Here is a 25890-nt window from a genome sequence, read left to right on the forward strand (position 1 = left end):
AACTGGCTGCTTTCAGTTTGTCGTTTTCTTTTCTGCTATGCAGGGAACAACCTATCTTCAGCACTCGAGCTCATGTCTTCCAGATTGACCCAAACACAAAGAAGAACTGGGTACCCACCAGCAAGCACGCAGTTACTGTGTCTTATTTTTATGACAGCACAAGAAATGTGTATAGGATAATCAGTTTAGATGGCTCAAAGGTAAGTTACTCTAAATAATCTTGCTGTTTTGCTTTATATAGCATAGCATTTCAGTTTTATTCAGATTTTATCTTCATTAAAATATTTCTTTTTGAATTTTCAGAACTTTAAAGAAACAAAACTGATCATTCTTAGAGTAGCTACTTTTTGTTGTTGTTGTTCACTGCATTGCTTGAATTAACCATCTGATGTTGAATTATATGCCACAAATATTCTACAAATTTAAGATCATTCATTTTATTTAATATTCATTGCATATCTCTTTTATGTCGGGCACTATGCCAGGCAGTGTGAGTAGAATGAACATGATTGAGAATTCTAGGATCTAGAATTTTTTTCTTATGTACTTTCATATTAGTTTTTTTTTTAATTACTACAACAAAATACCTGACACATGCTTCTTATGAAGAAAGAGGCTTATTTAGCTCATAGTTTTGAAGGCTGAAAGTCCAAATAGCATAGTTCAGGCTTGATAAGTGCTACCCCTTATTTGCAGTGCTGCTTGGCGATAGCTATGATGGGAATGCACTGGAGAGCAAGTGATTACATCTTGAACCAGGAGCAGAGAGAGATGAGTGGGGCCACACTAGCATAAGAGCACAACCCCAGTGACCTGAGGACCTTCCACTAGGCCCCATCCTTGAAGGTTGATTAGAACCTCCCTCTAGTCTATGAACTTTTGGAAGAACACAAACCATAACCCATGGTAACTTCTTTAGACTAGTAGGCAGTTAAAAAAAATCCCTGAACCATATGAAGTCTGTCAATAACAATACTAAAACGGACAGTCCTTATCTAAAGACAAATATATGAACAGAACTTTAAGGTTTTATATTTAGGAGAGGCCAACAGTAACATATAAGAACAAGGACAGCTTGGGTTCAACTTTCACTTCCACCAATTATCGAATATTTTGACTTTGAATATGCCTGGTAGATAGTGTACCCTTCAAAGGGAGGAAAATCTATTTTATCATCAGTGAATTTTATCTAACTGACTTAGATAAAGAAAATCCAATCATCAAATTGTGGATGTAAAGTGTGTGGAAAGATGAAATTCATTCTCTCCTTCAAGCTTCCTTGAAACCATGAGTTTTTGTGAGTCCCCAGAATTTTTAGCAAATCACTATAGGAGTTAAGAGCACAGACTCTAGAGCCATACTGTTTTTGCTAGTCATGTGACCTTTCACAAGGTGTTTAACTTCTGTGTGCCTCAGTTTTCTCATCAGTGATAAGGAACTAATAAAAACACCTAGATTAGCATTGTTGTGAGGAGGAAATAAATTTAAACCAAATCACAAAGTGTGTTTAGTAATCACTCTAAATACTTTTAAACTAGATTATAGGACCTCAGGGGCTATTTGCAATTTGTGTCTTGTACATAAGTAACATATTTACTTGAATAATTGGTCCTCTTTTCATTTTTACTTGGAAGATTGAAAGGACTTGAGGAAATAGTAATAGTTAATTTCTGTGAGGTGTTATTTAACGAAGAGTTATTTTGCATACTTTGTAACTGGTTTAATGAAATGCAAGAGGTAATGAATGTTATTGTCTCAGGGTTTAGAGTGTTTATTTCTTTTTTAAAAAATATTTTTAGCTGTAGATGAACATAATACCTTTATTTTATTTACTTTTTTTTTTTATGTTGTACTGAGGTTCGAAATCAGTGCCTCACATGTGCTTGGCAAGCACTCTACCACTGAGCTATAATCCCAGCCTGGAGTGTTTCTTTTATCTGACTTGTACCTTCAATTTCTGTAATATCTTGTCTCTTGACCCAAACCACAGAAATTTTATTAGATTAGGAGGGTTAAATGGTATGCAAAAATGAAGGTCAACTGATGTAGTTCATGTCCAAGAAAAGAAATTATATGGAAGTGATTAAATAGATTTCAGTTGCTCACCTTATCCAAGTTAAAATGCTTTGAGTTATTCTCAAGGAAGAAAATTGGTGATTAAAAAAATCCTCATGTGTTCTTCCCTCTGAAGCAATGTGAATTATCCTTTTTGTGTTTCCATTTCTGAATATGCTTTGCTGCTTATAATTATTAGACTCAACTTTTTGAAAGAGTTTTTGTATTCAACAAAACTAATCGTCTGTAGCAGTTATATTTTCTATTACATTTTCCATTCTCTAGCTACTTTTCTAAACTGATGCTGTTAATTACAGCCGTTCTTACAGGAGGAGTTGTTTCTTGATGAGCACTAGTAGTTTACTTGACTAATGAGTGTTTTTCCCCTTCTCTCTCTCACCTCCTTTTCTGTTCTTCCTGATTAAGGTAAAAAGCCTGTAGGTGTCCCTGAGTAGAAAATGTCATTTATTCTTGTTCCTGTACTGTGCATAAAAAGTTTGCTTTAAGGTTTTCTGATCATGCTGCAGAGACATTGCATGGCTGAGAGCCAAGATTGGGGCACTACATGATCTGTAATGACACAGCATTTCTACCTCCTTCCCTTAAAAGGACAAGAACTCCAGGGTTGAGAGACATATTTATTTTAAAGCACTAAATTTTTTTCTTTTAAAAGATTAATAGTAGCATTCTAATTAAAGAATCTAAGAATTAAGTTTTTTAATTATGGAATTATCTGTTGTTTTAAAGTTTCTCTTCAGCGATTAAAGAACATGTAGTACAGAGGCAGGGAAAGATTCAGTGGAGATTAAAGTGAAACTTTAACAAAGCAGAAAGAAATTAATATGAAATAGTTAAAATGGGATTCAGTGACCAACAGCATATTGGTCAGTTTTCTTAGATACCTGTAAAGCCTTTTGCTACTCCCACTTTTTGAGTGTTGTTAAGGTCACATGTAAAATGTAAAAATGTCCTTATTTCCTTGAAAATACTCCCAGTTCAAATGTTCTCCAGAGAACACTGAAGGCCCACCAAATACAAATCAATGCCTGCTGTCTGTGTCTGCTTGCCCGCACTCTCCATTACATCTGGTTTCACAGCACTAAGCACTCTCTGAAATTATATTATCAGCTATTTATTTACTTGTGCATTGACTGACTCCTCTTATTATAGAATGACATTCATAATTGCCTTTCATATTATTGTTTCTCAGATTTCTAGATAAATCTATCTAGAGTGTAACTCAAGAAAAAATGTTGACTAAATGATCCCTTACCGATTGTTTATAAATTTTTTCCCTTTAATTTTTCATTTTATGACAGCTCCACAAGTTAGAATAGTTGTTTGCCACATTTTTACAGTTCTAAAATATGCTGACAGAAGCCATTTTGAACTGAAAAGTAAGGTAGCTTATATTAGTGTGAATATATAAATTTTGTCTGGGGACAAGTGCTCTCATATAATAACAATAAAACATCTACTGACTGAGAAAAAGGGGCAAATTTCTGTTTTATCATGTTTAATAAGGCAGTTATCCATGTATTATACATTGTTATAATGACATGGATGCCTACATGGCATAACTCATAAATATTTTAGGTTATGCCGTTGTTCACATGTTAAACAAATTTAGCTTTGTCTGAAAATGTTTGATTTTCTTCCTACTTTTTAATGGTTAATCAGATGGTTGCTTATGAATTTGATAATGTTTTTTTTTGGGGGGGGGGTACCAGGGATTAAACTCTGGGGCACTCGACCACTGAGCCACATCTTTTATTTTTGTATTTTATTTAGAGACAGGGTCTCACTGAATTGCTTAGTGCCTCACCATTGCTGAGGCTGGCTTTGAACTTGGGATCCTCCTGTCTCAGCCTCCCGAGCTGTTGGGATAACAAGCATGCACCATCACGCCTGGCTTTGATAATTTATCTTTTTATTATTATTGGAGTCATATTTTAATCTTAATTTTGGAGGTCAGTAGACTATCCAACTAAAAATAATTGTCTTTCTGATACTGACCAAAAGCATGAATTAATATAATTGTTAAATTATGATCACCAAAATTAGTTTTAATAACATGATAAAATGTTAGTTTTTTAAGAAACAGTTAAAAGAGAATGATATTGTCATGACTCTATACTCTTCTATGAGAAAAGAAGTAAAGTTTATTTATTTGTTTATTGCCTTGAGTAAAGGAAAAACTACTCAATAATTGAAAGTTTCAGGTAAATCAGCTTTGAGAAACCCTTGATTATGGGTTTTAGAAAAATAAACATTTTTTTCTTCTGTATTTTCTTTTCCTTTTTTGGTATGTGTGTTTGAATCCAAGGGTACTTAATCATTGAGCCACATTCTCAGTCCTTTTTATTTTTTTATTTGGAAACAGTGTCTTACTAAATTGCTTAGGGCCTTGATAAGTTGCTGAAGATCATCTTGAACTTGTAATCTTTCTGCTGCAGTCTCCTGAAGTGCTGGGATTTTAAGCATGCATCACTGCCTGGGCTATTTTTTTATCGGTATATTCATTTTTGAAAGATTTTTTTAGAGAGTGGGACCTTCCTTTTAAATATTTAACTACTATTATGTCTAAAGGCCTATTTCCAATGAATATCATCCAAAATTAATAAATATTGATCCTAACTATTTAAAGGGAAGAAACTCTTTGATATTTTTTAGATTACAGGAAAATTTATTTTGAATATAAGATGTTAAAATTTTTGATCGACAGATGCCATTATATTTATATTATATTAGGTACCATGTTTCCACATTGTCATTTACAATGCTGGAAACTAGTTCTACAACTGTCTTTATATATTTAACATTGAGACTTACAAGTAATTCTAAATTTTTATGTAACTAAATGTTCCTGTGTTTAAATGCCTGTTTGCCAATTTTTGGCTGCTTGTTTTATTTTTCAGGCAATAATAAATAGCACCATCACTCCAAACATGACATTTACTAAAACATCTCAGAAGTTTGGCCAGTGGGCCGATAGCCGGGCAAACACTGTTTATGGATTGGGATTCTCTTCTGAGCATCATCTTTCAAAAGTAAGTTAAAGTATAAGATCTGAGTGAAAATCATCTTCAGTTCACATCTTCAGTGTATATTAGCAAATGGAGAGTATAAAATATAGGAGAAATTTGTTTAATAGTCTTGGAACAACTGTAGTGACTTTACAGCAAGAATAGATCATTGACCACAAGAATGGGATCTTAAGTATAATAAGTTATACTCCATGTATGTATAAAATATCAAAATACACTCTACTGTCATGTATATCTAAAAAGAACTAATTAAAAAAATCACTGGATTCTTCTTTCTTTTTTAAAAATATTTATTTAGTTATACATGGACATAATATCTTTATTTTGTTTGTTTATTTTTATGTGGTGCTGAGGATCGCACCCAGGGTCTCACACGTGCAAAGCGAGCACTCTACCGCTGAGCCACAACCCTAGCCCCTGGATTCTTCTTCCACTCGGAAACTTTATTGTATACATTAAAAATAGCTATCATTTGTTAAGAGAATTTGTGTGGTTAATTATTTGTATAATAGGAAATAAAAGATGGGGATTAATATTTCAGAGGCATTTTGCTCAAAGATTTGCATTCTCAGATGGAGATAAGGTAGGGTAGACACCAGCCTCTTCTGAATGGTGAAAACTGAAGCTGATAGTGATATAGATTTCAGCTTTTATATGACAACAGGCACATATAAATTTTTGAGTTCAGGAAAAATTGTGCTTTATCTGAGTGTAGAGTACTCTGAACTCTCTGATGCAATACAGAGTGGGATCCAGTGGTCACATGAGGACTTGGGTAATACTAACCAAATAAATTACTTTGGCCAGAACAGCCAATAAAACATGAAACATCACCAGACTAACTACTGGAAATAAAGCAGTTGGCCTTGCTATAAGCAGAAGCCATGCCGTGTTCATACCAGTAGCACCTAGAGTTCTTATGGATGTTATACAGAAAGAATATATAAGGAAAAGGAAACAATCTCAGGATATTAAGATGATCAAGAAGATGAATTTTACTCTGCTTTCCATATTTTGCACCCACCAGACCTAAAGATTTATGATAAAACTGCTGTGTTTGAAGTATTCTGTTAAAAAGATAACACCATGTTTGAAACATTTTGTGTATGATTTGGTGTACACAGATTCTGATGACTTGAGAATTAAAATTGTGCAAGTGCAGAGTGACCAGGCTCTTGTAGATGGACACTGTTAATATTTACCTTAAGGGGCTGGGGTTGTGGCTCAGTGGTAGAGCACTTGCGTAGCATGTGTGAGGCACTGGGTTCCATTCTTAGCACCGCATATAAATAAATGAATAAAATAAAGGTCCCATCAACATTTTTAAAAATTACCTTAGCAATTTATTGCAGATATCATTCATATTTTTTAAAATGAGCTTTTAGAAAAGCTTATACTTTAGTGAATATTATACATAGTTCAATAGTTGAAATAATCTACTATGTTCTCCTTTAGTTATAGACATTTCTTACTTAACACTAATGTTTTCAGGTGTATTAATTATAGTTTGAAGCTCAATTTTAAGACTATTTTAACTTTTGCCTTTGTGATTATTAGTCATTCTCTTTACAATGATTAAAACAAATAGGGGTTATGTGATTTTGTTTCTCTTACACATGCCTTATTCCAGAAATATATTTCTGGAAGTGTAGTATAGTTATGAGTTTTAGATTCAAAGTATCTCAACATAACATGGAGCATTGCCCTTCCATCAACAATTCCCTTGGAAAATTATGTTTATTCTAACACATTTGTTGTTACTCAGAACCTTTTTAGAACTTTTCTTTTGGAACTGTCTATTAAAACTGGAGCTGAAAATAACACACATACTTCACTCCCCTTCCCGCCAAAAAGAACATTCCACTTGTTGAATTTCTTGATTTTATAGTACAAGAACTAAATTGTGGATTGATTTCTCAAGTAAACTTGCACAAGATGATTTTTAGGCCTAAGTAATTTTTTTTAAATATTAATTTTTTAGTTGTATTTGGACACAGTAACTTTACTTATTTATTTAATTTTATGTGGTGCTGAAGATCCAACCGGGCCTCACATATGCTAGGCAAGCGCTCTACTGCTGAGCCACAACCCCCGCCCCAGGCCTAAGTAATTTTGATGATAAATTCTTTGTTACATCTTTCGAATTACTGAGCAGCTAGCTAATATAGTAAAGGAATAGTTTATTAAATTCTGTCCATCACTGTCTCTTATTTGGTATTTTTGTCTGAGAATGGCTTTTATTTTTCAAGATTTTTTTTCTCATTAAAGTTAGCTAATACTGGGCTGGGGACTCAAGCGGTAACGAGCTTGCCTGGTACGCGCCAGGTGCTGGGTTCGATCCTCAGCACCACATAAAAATTTAAAAAAATAAAGATGTGTCCACCGAAAATTGAAAAATAAATATTAAAAATTTCTCTTCTCTCTCTCTCTCTCTCAAAAAAAAAAAAAAGTTAGCTAATACTTTTAACCAATTATTACTAGTGTGAACCCTGTTATTTTAAGGTAGATTGAATATTGAGAAACATCCCTTAAGTTCCTGGAGGCAAGTCTGATTCATTTATGTATTGGATTTGTAGCTCAAAGAGTGTTAAGATCAGCATCTTGTGAATGTGTTGATCCACAGATCCAGACAAAAATTATGATTTATTTTCCAAGCTACCTTGAGGATTAATTTCGGTGCTTTTCAAATTGTAGGGAACTCAAAGGAATTTATAATCACTTACATAAATGAAGCAAGCGTATAAATATTCTGGTTTGTTTTATTAAAAAACCATGAGTGAGTCAAAGCATTACAAGGGTTTGGAGAATGCTCTGAAGACAATTGTAGATAACGCCTCTCAAAACAAAGGGAAGCTTCATGATTGGAAGAAATGTATGGTCGCCTAAGGTTGATAGATGTGAGCAGAATTCCAGCTATACTTGGATCATTAGCCGGCTTACTTAAGTTGTATTTGTTGTTATGGCAACTAAAGCCATCATGTTTTTCTTTTGCTGAAAACTAAAGATATAAAAATAAGCCATAGTATTTATGAAGTTGAAAGGATTTTAAACATAAAATGTTTTGCAATGTTAAATTAGCAGAAGAGAAACCATGATTATATAAAGAGAATTTAATTTAAATTGTTTTTCTTTCATTTCCACCAATGTTTAGACTTTAGCTTTGTATTAATTTTTTTTTTTTTTTTTTCATGTAAGAGGATATTCTGTTTCACTAGAGAAGTATAGTAGCACAGATTCAGTTCCTTGGTCTATCTCCCTGGATGTGGAGGTGACAAGGTTAAAATAAGAAGGGAAAGTTGTGATGATGACATATCATAAAATACAGAGATTTTTTAAAATATAGCTAATAGAACTTAGTCTGCCTCATTTTAAAGCCTATTTAAGTCCAACAGTTGGAACATCTTGTTTATGTTTAGCACTGAGTCACAAAGATTATAGATTTTACAAAAGAATCACTTTTTCCTTTAATGAATTAAATTTTGACTCTCCTCAATCTCTCAGGGCAAATCAGTCCTTTCCTCCCAAAACTTTCCTTCCCAAAACTGAAATCAGTGCTTAATTGTGTGAGCTTGTAAAGGAAGCTATAATTTCATATTTTTATTACCAACTCTAACAGGTATTTAAAGTTACACAGACAATTTAGGTTTTTAAATTTAGTTGTTTTGTTACTCTCTGCTAATAGTCATATATTAGCCTCACTTCACAAACATTTAAAATGGGTAATATTTGTAGGCATGATGTTTTATGGTTTTCTGTAGGTTTCTAAGAATTAGTATTTTATGAGCAGAAATTTTTGTTTTGAAATTACCAATCTTAAAAGACCTATGTAGAGTGTATTATCTTTTTCTGGTGGTGTACCTCAGTTGCTTAGAAATATTTGGAAATGAATTTTTATTTGTCAGTTAGTGATAATAGTAAATGTTACTATTTATAACATTGAAAATAAAATGACTTAATTAAAAGCATTTTTTAGTACTGTGATTTTTATAAGTACTTAAGAAATTCAATTTTCTCAGTGATAAACAATATAGTATGCTATTTTTTTTAGTTGTAGATGGATGCAACACTCCTATTTTATTCATTAATTTCCATGTGGTATTGAGGATCAAACCCAGTACCCCACACATGTGAGGCAGTTGCTCTACCACTGAGCCACAAACCCATCCCCTAGTATGCTATTTTTACTAGTTTTAGTACATTATTTTTGAGCAACCAAGGAGGTATATAGATAAGCTAGCTGACACCACATTCTAACTTCATTATATAGTGATGCTTTTGAATGAAAATTTGTCTAAGTATGTTATACCCAATGAATGTTTGTTGTAGGGCTTCTTTTTCATATTATAAGCTATAATTGCTTTGAAGGCTACAGTGTTTGTATGTTAATTATTCAGAAAATGAAAGACAAATACAGTAAAATTGGGCACTGTGAGTTTGGCTAATGTATACAGTCTTTATACATTCAGTTTGCAGAAAAGTTTCAGGAATTTAAAGAAGCTGCTCGCCTGGCAAAGGAGAAATCACAAGAGAAGATGGAACTTACCAGTACACCTTCACAGGTAGTATTTCATTTCTATTTTTGTTTATGAGCCTTGTTCATTTCAGATGGTGCCCTTTATGCCAGATCAAAATTTGTGGAAATAGCAAAATTAATTTCCAAAGTGGATATAGAAATGTACTTTTTTAGTTAATATCTAATGGTAGACAGATTTTTTAAATCAAAGGGAGTATCGAAGATGCTTATATTTGGGAAATTCTGTGAAATATAAAAGAATAAAGAAATATGTTAAGTTCATCAACATTTGAGAGCCAAAATATACAGACCTTAATTTATCTTTACAAAACATTGAAATTTTATCATTGATTTAATGTATTCCTAGCCAGAGGAATACTAAGAACAAAAAATTTAATTTCTCTTTTCTCCCTGTGTTCGTCAGTTTTCCTTCACCGTGGCAAAATATCTGACTTAAACAACTTAAAAGAGGATAAATTTATTTTGGTTCCAGTTTTCAGAGGTGTTAGTAGTGTATGATCATTTGACCCTGTTGCTTTGGCCCTGTGTCAACACAGTGCGTCATTGTGGAGCAAACTGTTCCCCTCGTGGCAGGCAGAAAGCAAAGACAGAGAAGTAGTAATCGGAGTCCCAGTATCCCTTGCAAGGCATGCCTCCAATGACCTAACTTCTTTCTACTCTGCCTCAACTGCTAAAGGTTCTACCACCCTTCAACGTGCTGTTAACCAAGCATTTAGCCTATGGGCCTATAAAATCCAAACCACAATGCTACCTTTACTCCTTTTGTGACAATTTGTAATATTTGTCTTGTGTGAATCTTATGGCCCCCAGCAATTCTTGCCCTACCTGATTTACTGTTTTACCCAGTCTTTTTCATTAATGTTTTGCCTGAAAAATAGACTTAGGGATTCAGCAAAAAGGAAGTTAAATAGGATAATCAATAAGTGATTAAGTGGAATAATAGATGATAATAAACAGTTGGTCATAGCTTTTGTTTGGTTTGAAGGTAACACACTGCTTAAGAGTATACATTTTTTTTTTTTGGTAGTGGGGATTGAACTCAGGGGCATACAACCATCGAGCTACATCCCTAGCCCTATTTTATATTTTATTTAGAGACAGGGTCTCACTGAGTTGCTTAGTGCCTTGCTTTTGCTGAGGCTGGCTTTAAACTTGTGATCCTCCTGTGACAGCTTCCCAAGACAACGGGATTACAGGAGTGTGCCACTTCGCCTGCTAAGAGTATGAATATTTGAGTCAGAAGAAGACATGTGTCCTTTTTCTGTCACTTTATGATCTTGGGAAAGTTGTTTAACCTAGTGTGTTTGCACATCTGTAAAATGAGTGTTACATTACTTATTTTACAGAATTGATGTGAAGAAAAATATGATAACGACAGTGTCAGGTCATAATTAATAATGTGGGCTGTAGGCCATTCATTCTGAGTATGAATCTTGGCTCCAATCTTTACTACTTTTATGAACTTAAGACAAGTTGCTGTTTTTAGGGGGCGTTTTTTGGTCTATAAAATGTAAATATGAATGACATATCCTTCTTAGAGTTATTGTGAAAATTAAATGGGGATCAGAAAATGCTTAGTATATATTAAATGAATGCTCAAGAAATATGGACAACTGTTCTTGATGATGTGGTTGTAAAGGTGAGGATAATGATATAAAGGAATAAAATAATATCTGGCACATAACAGTTATCTAGAAAAGACATTTACCTTAATCGTATAAATCCTGAATCAAAATTTCCTGGAAGACTTGTTAAAATACAAATTGCTGAGTCCCACTCACAGTGTTGTTTATTTAGTAGGTCTGATATGGGGCCCAAGTATTTGCCTTTTTGTTACCTTTTCTCAGAGGATGCATATGCTTTTGGTCTGGGGACCATCTTTGAGAAAAATAGTGCTGTGGGTAACCATTCCACCTCCCTAAAGCCTTGAGATGAAAGGAGTCTGGCATTTAGAGCAGTTAGCCAATTCCCCATTCTTAGACTCTTGAGCTAGGATTATACACTTGACTTAGTACATAGAGAGTTAAAGCTGAGATGAGCCTGGAAAGGGACCATTATAGCAGAGGTTAAAGAGACTGTAAGAAGTCTTGATGAGTTTGAAGAGCAGGTAGAAAGAGAATGGGATAGGAGGACAGAAGCATAAGCTCTCTCACCAGTTGGAACCAAAACCAGTTAATAATCTGTTAATTTAAAAAGTCAGTTAATGTGAGAAAGTTAAAAAAAATTACTTTAAAATTTGTAAGTTTAAATCTAATAATATAATTTTTATTCAGTATCTTGATGTAAATACATATGAATGTCAGTTTTTGTCATTTTTCTGCCAGTTGTTTATTATAATATATAACACATGCTATTCAGTTGCCATAAATTGGTTTGGAACAAATGAAGTTTGCTCTTTGTCAAGCATTTAGTGCAACAGGTGGGTACAAAATTCATAAACAGAGTGGAGATTAACCCTATAGCTCTGACCATCATCGTTCAGTTGGTATGCTGTACAATAGGAAAGGAAGAGCATGGGTTAATCTAGAGAGTCAGATTGATTGATTGTTTGATTTTCACAGTGATGGGAATTGAACACAGGTCTTTATGCATACTAGCCAGTGCACAACCACTGAGATACACCCCCAGCTCTGCAGTACCTCTGTGGATATTAAAATGGGATTTTAAAAAATCGTGACTCTAGATGGTGACTAAGTATAGGGAATAATTTACAACAGAAGGTTAGGAAATACGTCTTGAGGTCTTGGCCCCATCTTCCTTTATGTGTCTGTTTGCTCTTCTGGTCTCTTGCCTCTATCTCTACTGACTGGAATCTCAAAAATTGTTAGCTCCTCTTCCAGTTTTTCCTGTCAGAGCCTCTGATTAGGAAAGACTGGGGTTCTCATCTTCATTCAAGTATGAAAAACTGGAGTGGAATGGGTCTCCCATGAATGTTAAATGATAAAGGATCCTGTTTACTGTTTTTGTTTTTGTTTTAAGTGATACTGGGGATTGAGTCCCAAGTCCTCATAAATGCCAGGCAAGTGCTCTACCACTGAGCTACATCTATAGCCCTCTTTTTTGTTTCTTGAGACAAGGTCTTACCCAAAGTATGTGCCTTCATGCCCAGCCAATCCTGTCTTACTTAAGTCAAAAAGGAGAAAACTTGAACAGGAATTTTAATTTCAGGCTTTGTTTGGATTAAAGGGAAGGTGATAGTGGTACTGGGTCTGTCTAGGGCGGAAGGACAATGATGCTCCAGGTCCCCACTACTCCGTCTCCCAGAGTTGGTCGTCATAACACCCTAAAGGCTGGTCCCAGAGTGCTGGACACATTAGTTTCTTTTTCATATGATTTAGAATATTCTTAGTTTTTTATTTTTTTCTTTCTTGCCATTTCATAAATTGATAATGAAAAAGAATTCTTACCAAGCATTTCTTGACTTTTATATCTACACTTTTTAATTTTTTTTTTAATGATCTGGACATGTCAGTCAGCCTTCTTAATATTCACTCAGATTTTAATTTTCAAAAATACATTTGTATTTATTTTGACTATCATTTTTCTTTTTCTGATTGTAGATTATTTGTTTTGGTGGGAAGCATGGGGAGAGTTTCCCAGAAACTGTGAGAAGCAAAGTGAGACATGAGTGGTTTTATTTTCTCAAAATAAGACATAAAGATAATAGAGGCCTCATTAGATCTCTTTTTGTTTACATTTACTTTTTTTGCATTTTTCAATTATCAGTGTTGGTTTATATATACATATAGATATGAATACAGACACATGTGTGTGTGTGTGTATATATATATATCTCAAACATTTTAATTGATATCATGTAAATATCAGCCGTATTAGCTTAAGAATTTCTTCCTAAAGAGCAGTTATCCTTTTTTTCCACAAATTTTGTACTCTAATAATTATAAACCTCAAGTTTTTTATTTTAACTTTTGACTCAAAGATATAAAATGTTGGTTTGTGGACAGAGAAGAGTATTTTTTAAAAGAATAACGAAAGTTGATTATTCACAAAATTAACACAAACTTTAGATAGAAAAAGAAATAGATATTTAGAATATGTTAAATTAAAAAACAAATTTCACAGGGCTATTTTCAGCATATACACAATGTCTAGAAGTTTTCACAAAACACTTGGCTATTCATAGACTACTTTTGTATAGTTGGAAAGAAAGGGATTTTTATTTTCCTGTTATGCTTTTATGGAGCCTTTTCTTGTTCCCATGGGCACATATTAACTATTTTTTTAACTATACTTTGAGTAGATTTTTTGTTTTTCATTTTAGGTATAATTATCTAGGATAACTAAATATCTCTTTAGTTAACAATAGTTAATATTCTAGTTCTCTGAAGAAAAGTCTGCTGCATTGACATGTTGAAATTATTGTAATCTCTATCCCTTTCATCTTCCCCTTCCTTCTCACTTTAATTTGCCTCTGACAGTGGTCTTCCTACTTCTGCAGCATCAATATTCATAGCCTTCCTAGTTCCCCTGCTTCAATTCCATTATGTTTATTTTATCCTGTAGAAACAGGAGTATTTACCCCAGAAGGAGGTAAAAATGTTGCTCCTGTTCCTCTCTCTCAATCCTAATCTCCTTTCGTCCTCCTTGTTCTTCTCCATTGCTTCTGGAAAATTCTTAAATCCCTTAATTGCTAATCCTAGGGATGCCCTTTTAGTTTAACAAGGTAATTTGTTTGTATTATCATTTCTATTAAATAAAATCATGGCCAACTTAACTGTTTAGTAAGTTAGACAGCCAACCTTGATTGACTTAGTTTGCTTTGACCTGTCTGGCAGGGGGAGGGGGGATTGGGGGGCAGACCTGACTTATTAATACCAAAGATGATAATCTCATGTTTTTTTACTGGCTGCTTAAGCTTTCTCTGACTAATTAATATGGCCCATGACTGACCAAGAAGTGTAGTCACTTTGTGGATATTGTTCCTATTATTCACCTAAAATGATTTGACTTTGTTGTAAAGCAATTTAATGTTGTCATACTATACTGTAGACTTTATTCTCTCATGATCTGTTAGTTAATGGAAACAAAAAGAATTTAGGAGAAAGATTTAATAAAGAATAACATTGAAGGTTAAATAGATATTCCATTAATAATTGATAAATGATAATGCGAAATTAAGAAACTGTTCTTTTGCTTTGCCTGGTTGTGCTCACCTGAAGTCGAGCACTTGGGAGGCTCAGGACAGGGAGCATCACCCTAGCCACATAGTGAGACCCTGTCTCAAAAAAAGAAAAACTTCTTTTTCATCGTTGATAGCTTGTCTAATTTATAGTTTATTTAAATATGAAACAAAAAGCACATAGTAATAGTAAGCCAGAAGTCCCATAAAAGAAAAATTTATCACAATTAATATTTTTGCATGTTTTTAGCTGTTCATGTACATTTTTAAAGTATATGGGTTATCATAACCTAGATACTGCTTTATATTCTCATTTTTCCGATTATTAGCATTTTCCTATATTGATAATATCTAACTTTTTTTATTTCTTTCAAATTGGCAGATTATGATCATACCTAACCACTCTGTTAGACACTTAAGTTTTCATTTTCTACCTCACTATAGATGAGTATTTCAGTACAGCCCAGGTATCATAAGAGGTTCCCCAAGCTGCTCTTTAACAGTCTGGTGCTAGGGCCTACTCCTGGTTAACAGGTTTATCAAATTATCCTTCATTCTGGTTTCTAATAACAACTTTGAGTAATTGGATGATAGCAGACATAAGAGTGTCAAATTGAGCTTTATAATTTATTTTCCAAAGTGATAAATTTACTTTGACAGACAAATCTTGATTAAAAGTAAAAAAAAAAAAAAAAAAAAAAAGACATGACAAAAAATAATTCTGTTATGAATACCAATTTAAAAAGCTGAAATGTATTAATATCTTGCATGATTCATTATAGAGGTATTTCTGGTTGCTTTTCTAAATAGCTTTGTAGGATTTGAAAAACAGGGAAGATAAGAAAAATTTAAATTTATTGCAAATTTCATTCTCCGCTTTGCCTTCCTCCACTTCTATTCTCTTCTTTTCCTCAACCCCTCCTATTGTCTGCTTCTTCCTCCAAAATAAAATCATATCTCCTTGCATTTTTGTGCCATTTTTTTCTGAAGTAATTTTTTGCATCTTTTTTTTTTTACTTACAATAAACCAAAAGTTTTTCATTTCTTTGAAACTACATTTCTAATTGTTTACATTTCTAAATTGTATTGTGTTTCAGTGAGTTTTCTTATGAGTTGTTTTGCTTCAAAAATTCACTTTCAACTTTAAGACTTGAAATTTCAGTGGAAATTTGGTTTATAAAAAGGCTACATCACAGTCAGTTTTAACTTTAATATGATATGTGTACTTGAACAAAAGTATAACTCCTTTTTTTTCCCCCCTCCTTCCTCCATCCCTTTCCTTAAGGAATCAGCAGGCGGGGATCTTCAGTCTCCTTTAACACCCGAAAGTATCAATGGGACAGATGATGAAAGAACACCTGATGTGACACAGAACTCAGAGCCAAGGGCTGAACCAACTCAGAATGCATTGCCATTTTCACATAGGTACAGATTCAATTCACCAATCATGATTAAGTAAAATGTGTAAATATGGAAGTTTGTTTGGTTTCAGAAACTCTGAAGTTACTTCAGAACTCATATCCTCTGAGTGAAAAATTCCAGGTCAGACTTCTTTTAATGTATTGTTTATAGTTGCCTGGATGGGTCAGAGTAAACATTTCCTTTACCTATGTAGAAAAAGGAGTATTGGGCTGGGGTTGTAGCTCAGTGGAGGTGCGCTTGCCTAGCATGTGTGAGGCACTAGGTTCGATTCTTAGCACCACATACAAATAAATAAAATAAAGGTCCATCGACAACTAAAAAATATTTTTAAAAAAGAAAAAGGAGTATTAAGCTAGTTACAGAGAAAATGTTTTTCAGTGAAACAAAATACTGTTAATCCCTTCTATTTTTAAAACATAGCCCCTTAAAGGCCTCTTTTGTTAGCCTGGTTTCTTTTAAATTGTATTTTTTTTAAATAGATTTTCCATTCTGAAATTAGGCTTTACCTTAGTCTTAGAGGTAATATCATCACATGATTTCAAAGGAAGAAAGAGGAGAAACTTCTAGCATAGTAGATTTATGTTTGGACACCAATAGGAGATAATACTTCATTTGCTTTTCTGAATTTTAAAACAATTTGATACTCTAAAAAGACAGTTTGTCCTAAATGTGTTCCAAACTAGTTACATTGATTATTGGTCATACTGTGGTATTTTTAGAATATAAGGAAATCTATGACATTGTAGCATTGCAGATATAAAACAAATATCTATCAGTAATCTGTCTTAAAGTTAATTTATATCTTTCCTTGAATGCTTTTCACTCAGTTTTGGTTAAAATTAAGGAAACAGTCTTCTTTTATTGCATATGTTTTTTGGGGTTCCATTATTTAAAAAATCTCATTCTTTGGCATATAAAGAATTGTGAAGTGAGGTATTTCAAACTCATTTATAAGAATCTTAATTTTGATTGAAATTTGTTAAATATTAGGGACATAGGATTGAGTATAATAGAGTATAACATTAAGAGACCTCATGATCAGAGTGAAAAAGAAGAAAAATGAGAGAGTTTTTTTAGGAATGAGTAGAGAGGAGAACTATTTGTGAAGCTGTTCCCATTTGTTGCTCAAAATGCTAATAATTTTATATTAAACATGTATTCTGGAGTTAATGGATTTTATGCTTTATCTGCTATAGTATAAACATTTTTATAGCTATAAAGATGATTACACATGGGAAAATTTTTAGTTCCTCTAATCTGAAGACTTTATGATTTGTTAAATATATAGTCTTTTAACAAAACTAAAATGTTTTACATTTCCTTCTTTTAATAAAAATATATTTAACATATCCATATAATAGACTTAACTGCACTAAAATAATTGTACTTGATTTCTTTAAATTTAATTTCTTTAAATTTAAATTGAGATATCTGCATTGAATACTGTGACAATTAGAAATAAAAACTTTAAACATTTGTAAAAGTTATTTCTAACTTATATACCTAAAATTTTCTAAATTTTTACTTTGTTAGTTCTTGTACTTGGCATTACTTATGAGGAATTAGACTTTATCTAACTGACTGTGTTCTTGGGAGTCACTTTGATTTGAAGATACAGCTTCTTTAGTTAGGGAATTTATAGATTAGCCAGGGAGATACTTGACAGACCTCTGATTGTGTTAAAGGCATTATAATCTTAAAAGTTTTTCTTATTAAGAGTACTTGACTATAGGATTTTTAGAAGATTGATTCTCTGAACTTGTTTTAATTTTATATTAATAAATTTTCAGCCAGTTACTTGACTGAAAACAGATTGCCACCTGAGGTAGATCATATTACAGCTAACGTTAGAATCCTAGCCTGTCAGAGATAGAAGGAAGAGACCTCGAAGATGATGTAATTCAGAATTTTCCAAACTGTGGTAGTTTGAAATCAGTTTAATGCATTATTTATGGGGTCCTGAAAATGAAATCAAGTAGAAAATAGGAGAGTAATAGTAACATTAAGAGTGAAAATTAGGGGACTGGGGTTGTGGCTCAGTGGTAGAGCGCTTGCCTAGCATGTGCGAGGCTCTGGGTTCAATCCTCAGCACCACATAAATATAAATAAAATAAAGGTATTGTGTCCAAGTACAACTAAAAAATAATTTAAAAAGGTAAAAATTGGGTCAGTGGTCCATGACTCATGGCTGCAATCCTATCTACTGGGGAGACTGAGACAGTAGGATAGCAAATTTGAGACCAAGCTCTAACTTAGTGAGACCCTATTTCAAAATTTGGGGAAAAAATAAAAGTGGCCTGGGAATATAGCGCAGTAGTAGAGCACTTGCCTATCATGCATAAGGCCCTGGGTTCAATCCCCACCACAAGAAAAAGAAAAAAATAATAGAAACTATTTTACTAATCTGCATATCTACATATATACATGTGTGTGTGTGATTACAGTGTAAAATGTTCCAAGTTCAAAAGTATGTGACTTTGGCTTGTGAGAAGATTAAATCCCAGCATTTAGGAGAGTGTCCTAGATAATATAGTTCATTAGTAAAACCTGAGAGTTGACAGCTCAGCTCTTTTGACCCTAATATGTGCTGTCAGTCAGTGAATAGTATATTTAAGTCAAATACCCAGCAAAGAAATAAGTGTTTCATGAATTAGAGACAAAGAATATTAGAAAAAAATTTTATTCAAATCCGAAACTCCCAAGTATTTAAATTGGATATTCTTTTTTTATCTCCCCATGGCAAAAGAAGACAATTAAAATCTTATGTTTTTAAGGCTTACATTATTTTTCATTCCTTCCTCAGTACTTGTTTGAAAAAATAATATCAAAAACAGTTTTGCCAATATTTTTCTCCTGGTTGATATTATTTTGCTGCAGTATAAAGAGCAAAGTAACTAGGATAGCTATATATTTTTAAAAAAACCAAAACATGGAAACAGTGATGTAGCCTGTCAATTTGACTGATGACTGCAATAGTAGGTACTTGTGCTCTTCTTAAAATTCAAATTTTATTCCTAAATCTCATTAATTCATTAATTAATATACTAAAAGAAGACCTTGATTTTCATTTAGCCCTGAAATTTTGGGTGATGTGATTAATGTGGTTATTTTTGTTCTTTACTTTTTGTAGGCTTTATTTATTTTAAAAATGTTATTGCATAGCTGCAGAGAGATAAGCAGGATTTTTTACTTTTAATTTTAATTATAACCTTTTATTACAAAAAATTTAACCATATGAGACAGAATAGTGAACTCCTGTGAACATATCACCCAACTTTAATTGGCATGAAAATACGACCAGTCTCATTTCATCTCATCCACCATCTATTCATCTACCACTGTATCATTCTTAAAGTAATTTCCAGACATTTAATTTCATCCACATAGTTCTTAAAATTAGTTTTTAACTTTTAAACATTTATGTACTAAGCTATTACAACTTTTTGTGTTTATTTCATTCAGTGGCATTATAGGTCACCTCGAATCATGTATTACTTTCTGTGTGTGTGTGTGTGTGTGTGTGTGTGTGTGTTTGTGTGTGTGTTCTGGGGATTGAACCCAGGGCCTCATGCATGCTAGGCAGGCACTCTACCATTGAGATATATTTCCAGCCCCACTTTCTTTGATTTTTAATTATACTGCTGCTTAACTAAATTTTATATGTTATGAGCTGCTCAATACTTCTTAGTCAAGTGCTATTGTATTGTTTTATGTTAGTGTCATAACTATGCAAAAATACCTTCATCAAATAAGATTCAGTGAATTCTTTCTTTTTTTTTTTTGAATTATTTCTTTTTGAGTGTACGTCTATAAATGTTTTTAAAAGTTTAAAAATATGTAAAATAGATGAATCACAAGGTCAAAACATTTACTAATTTCTTTAGGGAAATGATATTTTCATCTAAATTGTTTCTTTCTTTAAAAATTACTTTTAACCTAAATGATAAAGTCCTTTTGAGATTGATAAATATATATTGACCCACTGAAGTCTTCAGACCATCCTTTGAAATAATAGTCTTAGATTAGCTATAAAGTAGGTATATCCTGATAGATAGCATATGTGTATGCAGGAAATCTTTGCTCTCTTGCCAGGGATTTTTTGGTTGCTTCATAGTGTCCACTGAGTGGAACTCTAGAATATACTTGTGTTTTTCTTACAAATAATAAATAATAGATATTTTTAAAAGATTTAAAGCTACCTAAAATTCTCTTTGATATAGTTAATTTTATAGTATTCCAGTGCTGTTGAAATCTAACACTGAAATGTAATACTGAAAACTTATTTTGCTCATTACAGTTTTATGATCCTTAGATATTCAGTACTATACTGATAAATAACTGCTATCATATTTTTGAGAGTTCACAACAGACATATAAATTGGTGAAGTTATTTTCATACTGGTAAATTTTGATAACAGTTTGATAATTGTAATGAAAAATAGGCTCTTTTATGCACTAATTATATTTAGATTCTTCTAATGTTTAGATGATGTGTTCTCATGGTGCTGTTAGACTTTATGCATTTTGGAGGTACTGCATGTGTCTTCTATTCTGTTAGAGATTTTTCTACCACTCAATGTAGTTGTGTTTCCAGCAGATACTCATTAAAGGATGTATGCAGAAATATTACTTTCTAGTATATTGACTTTAAATCAGTGTAACTATAATTTTACATAAGGTTATGACATCTGGGTGGGTTTGCTCTATTTGTGTTTATTTTTAAAGTTTCAGATAGTCACTACTTTAAAACTGATTTAGGCATGTTTCTGTCATTTCAAAAACTAAACTTCACTGGGAATTTTACATACCAGTTTAAGTAAGACATAAAACAAACTTACCAAAATAAATATAAAATATTTGTGCTTAACAAAATAAAGCCAGGTGTGGTAGCTCACGCCTGTAATCCCAGCAGCTTTGGAGACTATCAGGAGGATCACAAGTTCAAAGTCAGTTTCACCCAAAGCAAGGTGTTAGGCAACTCAGTGAGACCCTGTCTCAAAATAAAATAAAAAATGGGCTGGGGATGTGGCTTAGTGATTGAGCGCTCCTGGGTTCAATCCCTGGTACCAAAACCAAACAAAAATAAAAAACAAAATAAGATCAAATGTACAATAGTGTACATTGTCTTAATTTAAATACAGTTTGTACTTATCTGAAGATGATACAAATAAGAAAAGTAAATGACTGTGAAGAGTTCTTAGGTACTATTCTCTCCACACTATGGTATCTGTCTCCCTCTTTTATGGATAGAAAGCAAAACTTAGATTATAGTTGTAAACAAAGTAAAAAATATTTACCAATATTTTACTAAAATATTGGTAAAACTTTGTATATAATAAAGCTGGGACATGACTTCACAAGAAGTGACTTTATCATTGATATAGTTACAGGCGAAAAACTAAAGTTGTAGGATTCTCCTTAGTCTTAATGGACTTAAATATCATTATTGTTCCACCATTAAACCTAAAAAATTATATTAGGTTTTTCAAAATAAAATTAATATGAAGGCAGAGATAATTTGTGAGTGATCATAACTTAACAATATAGAGTTGTCAGTGAACGGGATGGAATTTTGTGTGACGTGCTATAGTAATTTGGTAATACATATACTGTTTTACATTCCCTTGAAATTTAGAAGCAATTTATGTATTTTAAAATAAGATGCAATAAAAATACTTTAGCAGCAAGTTTGTTAGTTTTCTGAACATATATCTATTTTAATTTCCTGTTTTGAAAGTTTTAAAAACTAACCTTTGTTTTCTTCTAAAGTCTTTTAAAAGATTTTAAGTAAAACTTTAAAATTTGCTAAAACATTTTGTCAGGCATTATCACTTGATATAAATTATTATTCATGTACAATAAAGATGTTTCTGGGCTGGGGATATAGCTCAGTTGTTAGAGTGCTTGCCTTGCATGCACAAGGGCCCTGGGTTCAATCCCCAGCAACACACACACACACACACACACACACACACACACACACACGACATTGTTAAGCTACCTCCAATGGGAATTAGTCCCTTCCCCTTCTCTATCTCTGATTTACAATTATTACTAATGGAAAACAATGTTTCATCAATCCATCCCTAGCAATTGCCAGCTTCTCATTTTAAAACAACTACCTGGAGTTAGGAGGTGCGGTCATTTGCCTTGGATCAGATTGATTCTAGGTTGGTTATGATCTGTCCCGTGAAGGGTTTTTAGGAATTCCTTCTTAGTAGACCACAGTGCCGGATTCCATTGGAAGGGAGATGTGATAAGGATAGTTCTGATCTAGGACATAAGGGAAAATGCTTTTCCTTTGGATTTAGTTTTCCATCTTTCCTCTTAGCAGAGTAGTAAGGGCCAATATAAAGATGTGAACCTAGACAGAGGCCACGCATGCCACAAATATGTGAAATTTTTGGTATACATTGCAGTAAGGAATGGTGAGTTCTGTGTCAGAGTGGGGTAGGCTTCATCTAAATAATGAACCCAGAGAAATGGAGACTAGATGACACTTCTGGCTTCTAGTTTAGATCTTCAAAGGAAAGCTTTGTAAAGATTGGGGCCAGCTTTTGCCTCATAAGGATAATACATTCAACTCACATTTCATCCGGGACACTTAAGTATATCGAAGTAGTCATGCTGCAGTGACTACTTTACTTATAGAATGTGTAAAATGCAGATATGGCTAAACAATTGAAATTGTTGTGTGTTATGCTTTTTATTTGTATCAGTTTGCCATTCTGTTTACAGTTTAGCTTGACCAAATTGTTAATTTTTACAACTGTTCTACATTGACATCTGAAAGTTGATATTAAAACTTTGGAGATAGAAGAAACTTGAGCTATTACGTATTTCAGCCACTTCATTTTACAGAAGCAGAAGTAAATTCAGAGAAGAGAGTTTCAGATTATTTGCTAATGGTTAAGTTACACCAAAGATACCTCCAGAGGCATTGATCATTAGAATCTATCCTGGTTAAGGCAGTTTTCCCTCTACTTAACTCTTAAGAAAGTTTGTTTTCTGTATCATTTTTCAGATACTTAGCATGCTGATTTTTATCATCATTCAAAGTGTTTACCATTACTTGTTAAACTCCCCTACTAGCTTCTCAGTTAAGCCTCATTGGCTTGCATTTCTTATAGTCTCTAATCATTTCAGATATATTACAGATCATAAATAATTTATTGTGTAAATAAATGCATATGCTTTTTTCAGCTAACTGAAATAACGAAATGGCAAATAAGTTGGTCCAACTTATAGCATCAAAAATAAATATTGAACAGAGCTAACAAATATCAATTTGAAGAATAATTAGCTGAATATTCAAATTCTAGCAGGATTCGTTTAGCTATTAATATTCCCTTTACTATTTTCAGTAGCAGCTTTATGGAGATATAATTTATGTACTAAATAGTTCACATATTTAAAATGTACAATTCAGCAGTTGTAATATATTCACAGAGTTGTGCAATCTTTACCACATTTTAGAGCATTTTTATTACCTTCCCCCAAATCCTGTATCCATTAGCATTTACTCCCTTTTCCCTACAAACTCTCCTCTCCTCCAGCCATAAACAACCACCAATAACTTTTTATTTCTATAATAGATTTGTCTGTTCTGAACTATTCATATAATTGGAATCATAGCTGGGCTGAGGATATAGCTCAGTGGTAGAGTGCTTACCTATCACACATGACATTCTGGGTTTGATCCCTAGCACACACACCCCCAAATTGTATTTAAAAAATTCATTCATAGGGCTGGAGTTATGGCTCAGTGGTAGCGCATTTGCCTGGCATGCGTGAGGCACTGGGTTTGAGTCTCAGCACCACATATAAATAAATAAATAAAGGTCAATCAACAAATATTTTTTTAAAAATTCATTTATAATGTAGAATATTACCAATACTTCATGTCCTTTTTTATTGATGAATAATATTTTATGATTATACCATGGTTTTTAAAATCCATTTATCAGGTGATAGACATTTTGATTGTTTCTGCTTTTTGAAAGTTACATTATTATGAATAATATTGGGTCATAGAGTAATTCTATCTTTATCCTTTGGAGGAACTACCAGAGTGTTTTTCAAAGCAGCTGTACCATTTTACATTTCTGCCAGCAGTGTATAGGATTCTAGTTTCTCCACACAACACCAACACTTCTTTTTTTTTTTTTTTTTACCAACACTTCTTACAGTCTTTTATTTTTTGTGTTGCTAGGAGTTCAATCCTGAGAGCCTTGCACAAGCACTCTACAACTGAGCTATAACTCCAGCCTTGTATGTCTTATTATCCTAGTGAGTGAAGTGGTAGCTTACTATGGTTTTGTTTTTCATTTTCCTGATAGCTAATTGATGTTAAGCATCTTTTCATGTGCTTATTGGCCACTTGTATATCTTTGGAGAAATGGTTATTCAGATCCTTTGCCCATTTATAATTGGGTTGATTTTTTTTTCTCTGTTGCTGAGTTGTGCTCCTTTATATTTTCTAGATATTAACCCCTTACCAGGTAAATGATTTGTAAATATCTCTCTAATTATTTTTACTAGATGACTCTTCACTTTTCTGATGGTATGCTTTCTTTTGGTATGCTTTGCAAGACCAAAATTATCTATTTTTTTCTTTTGTTGCTTTTGCTTTCTGTGTCATATCTAAGAAATCCTTGCCTAATTCAAAGTCACAAGATTTTCCCACTTTTTTTTTTTTTTTTTAATTTTTAGCTCTTATACTTAGGTCTTTGATCTATTATGGTACATTTTTGTATGTCATGTGAGATAGAAGCTCAACTTCATTCTTTTGCATGTGATTATCTGTTTTCCCAGCAATATTTGCTGGTAAAAAAAAAAAAATGTTCTTTATCCATTGAATTGTCTTGGTACTCTTACAAAAATCAGTGACTCACACCTGGGCTCTGTGACTCACACCTGTAATCTAGCTACTCTGAAGGATAATAAAGGAGGATCCCAAGTTCAAGGGAAGCCTTGGTTGGACCCTTGCTCAAAAATAAAAGGGACTTGGGATATAGGTCAGTGGTAAAGTGCTTGCTTAGCATGCATGAGAAAACAAAATAAAGTCAGTTGACTATAAATGTGGGTTTGTTTCTGGACTCTCAGTTCTATCCATTGATTTGATCTATGTTTATGCCAGTATTATACTGTTTTAATTATAGCTTTGACTAAGTTTTGAAATTGGGAAGTGTGATTCATCCAACTTTGTTCTTCCTTTTCAAGATAATTTTGACCCTCCAACTTCTTAAAATATCCATGCAAATTTTAGTCTGTAGAAATTCCATATGAGGGGCTGGGATTGTGGCTCAGCTATAGCATGCTCGTCTAGCACGTGCAAGGCCGTGGGTTTGGATCCTCAGCACCACATAAAAATAAATAAACAAAATAAAGGTATTGTGTCCAACTACTTCTAAAAAATAAATATTTAAAAAAAAAGAAAAAGGGGCTGGGGATGTGGCTCAAGCGGTAGCACGCTCGCCTCGCATGCGTGCGGCCCGGGTTTGATCCTCAGCACCACATACCAACAAAGATGTTGTGTCCGCCAATAACTAAAAAATAAATACTAAAAAATTCTCTCTCTCTCCTCTCTCTCTCTTAAATAAAAAAAAAGGAATACCATATGAATTTCCACAAAGAAACCATTTGAGATTCTGATAAGGATAATTTATTAAAACTTTTAGGTTTGCTGAACT

The 25890-nt window shown here is 33.0% G+C and overlaps 1 protein-coding gene across 2 annotated transcripts in view; it reads left to right on the plus strand.

The window, feature by feature from the left end:
* The window catches only part of Homer1 (homer scaffold protein 1), a 130482-nt gene that overhangs the window by 51275 nt on the left and 53317 nt on the right, over positions 1–25890 (plus strand). For both annotated transcript variants that reach the window (XM_027927710.3, XM_071612466.1), the window contains exons 2-5: positions 44–200; positions 4974–5105; positions 9569–9661; positions 16062–16201. In XM_027927710.3, the coding sequence (XP_027783511.1) occupies positions 44–200; positions 4974–5105; positions 9569–9661; positions 16062–16201 (522 nt within the window). The remainder of the gene's footprint in view (positions 1–43; positions 201–4973; positions 5106–9568; positions 9662–16061; positions 16202–25890) is intronic.

The sequence above is a fragment of the Marmota flaviventris genome, chromosome 5 (genome assembly GCF_047511675.1).
Source record: "Marmota flaviventris isolate mMarFla1 chromosome 5, mMarFla1.hap1, whole genome shotgun sequence".
NCBI lineage: Eukaryota > Metazoa > Chordata > Mammalia > Rodentia > Sciuridae > Marmota > Marmota flaviventris.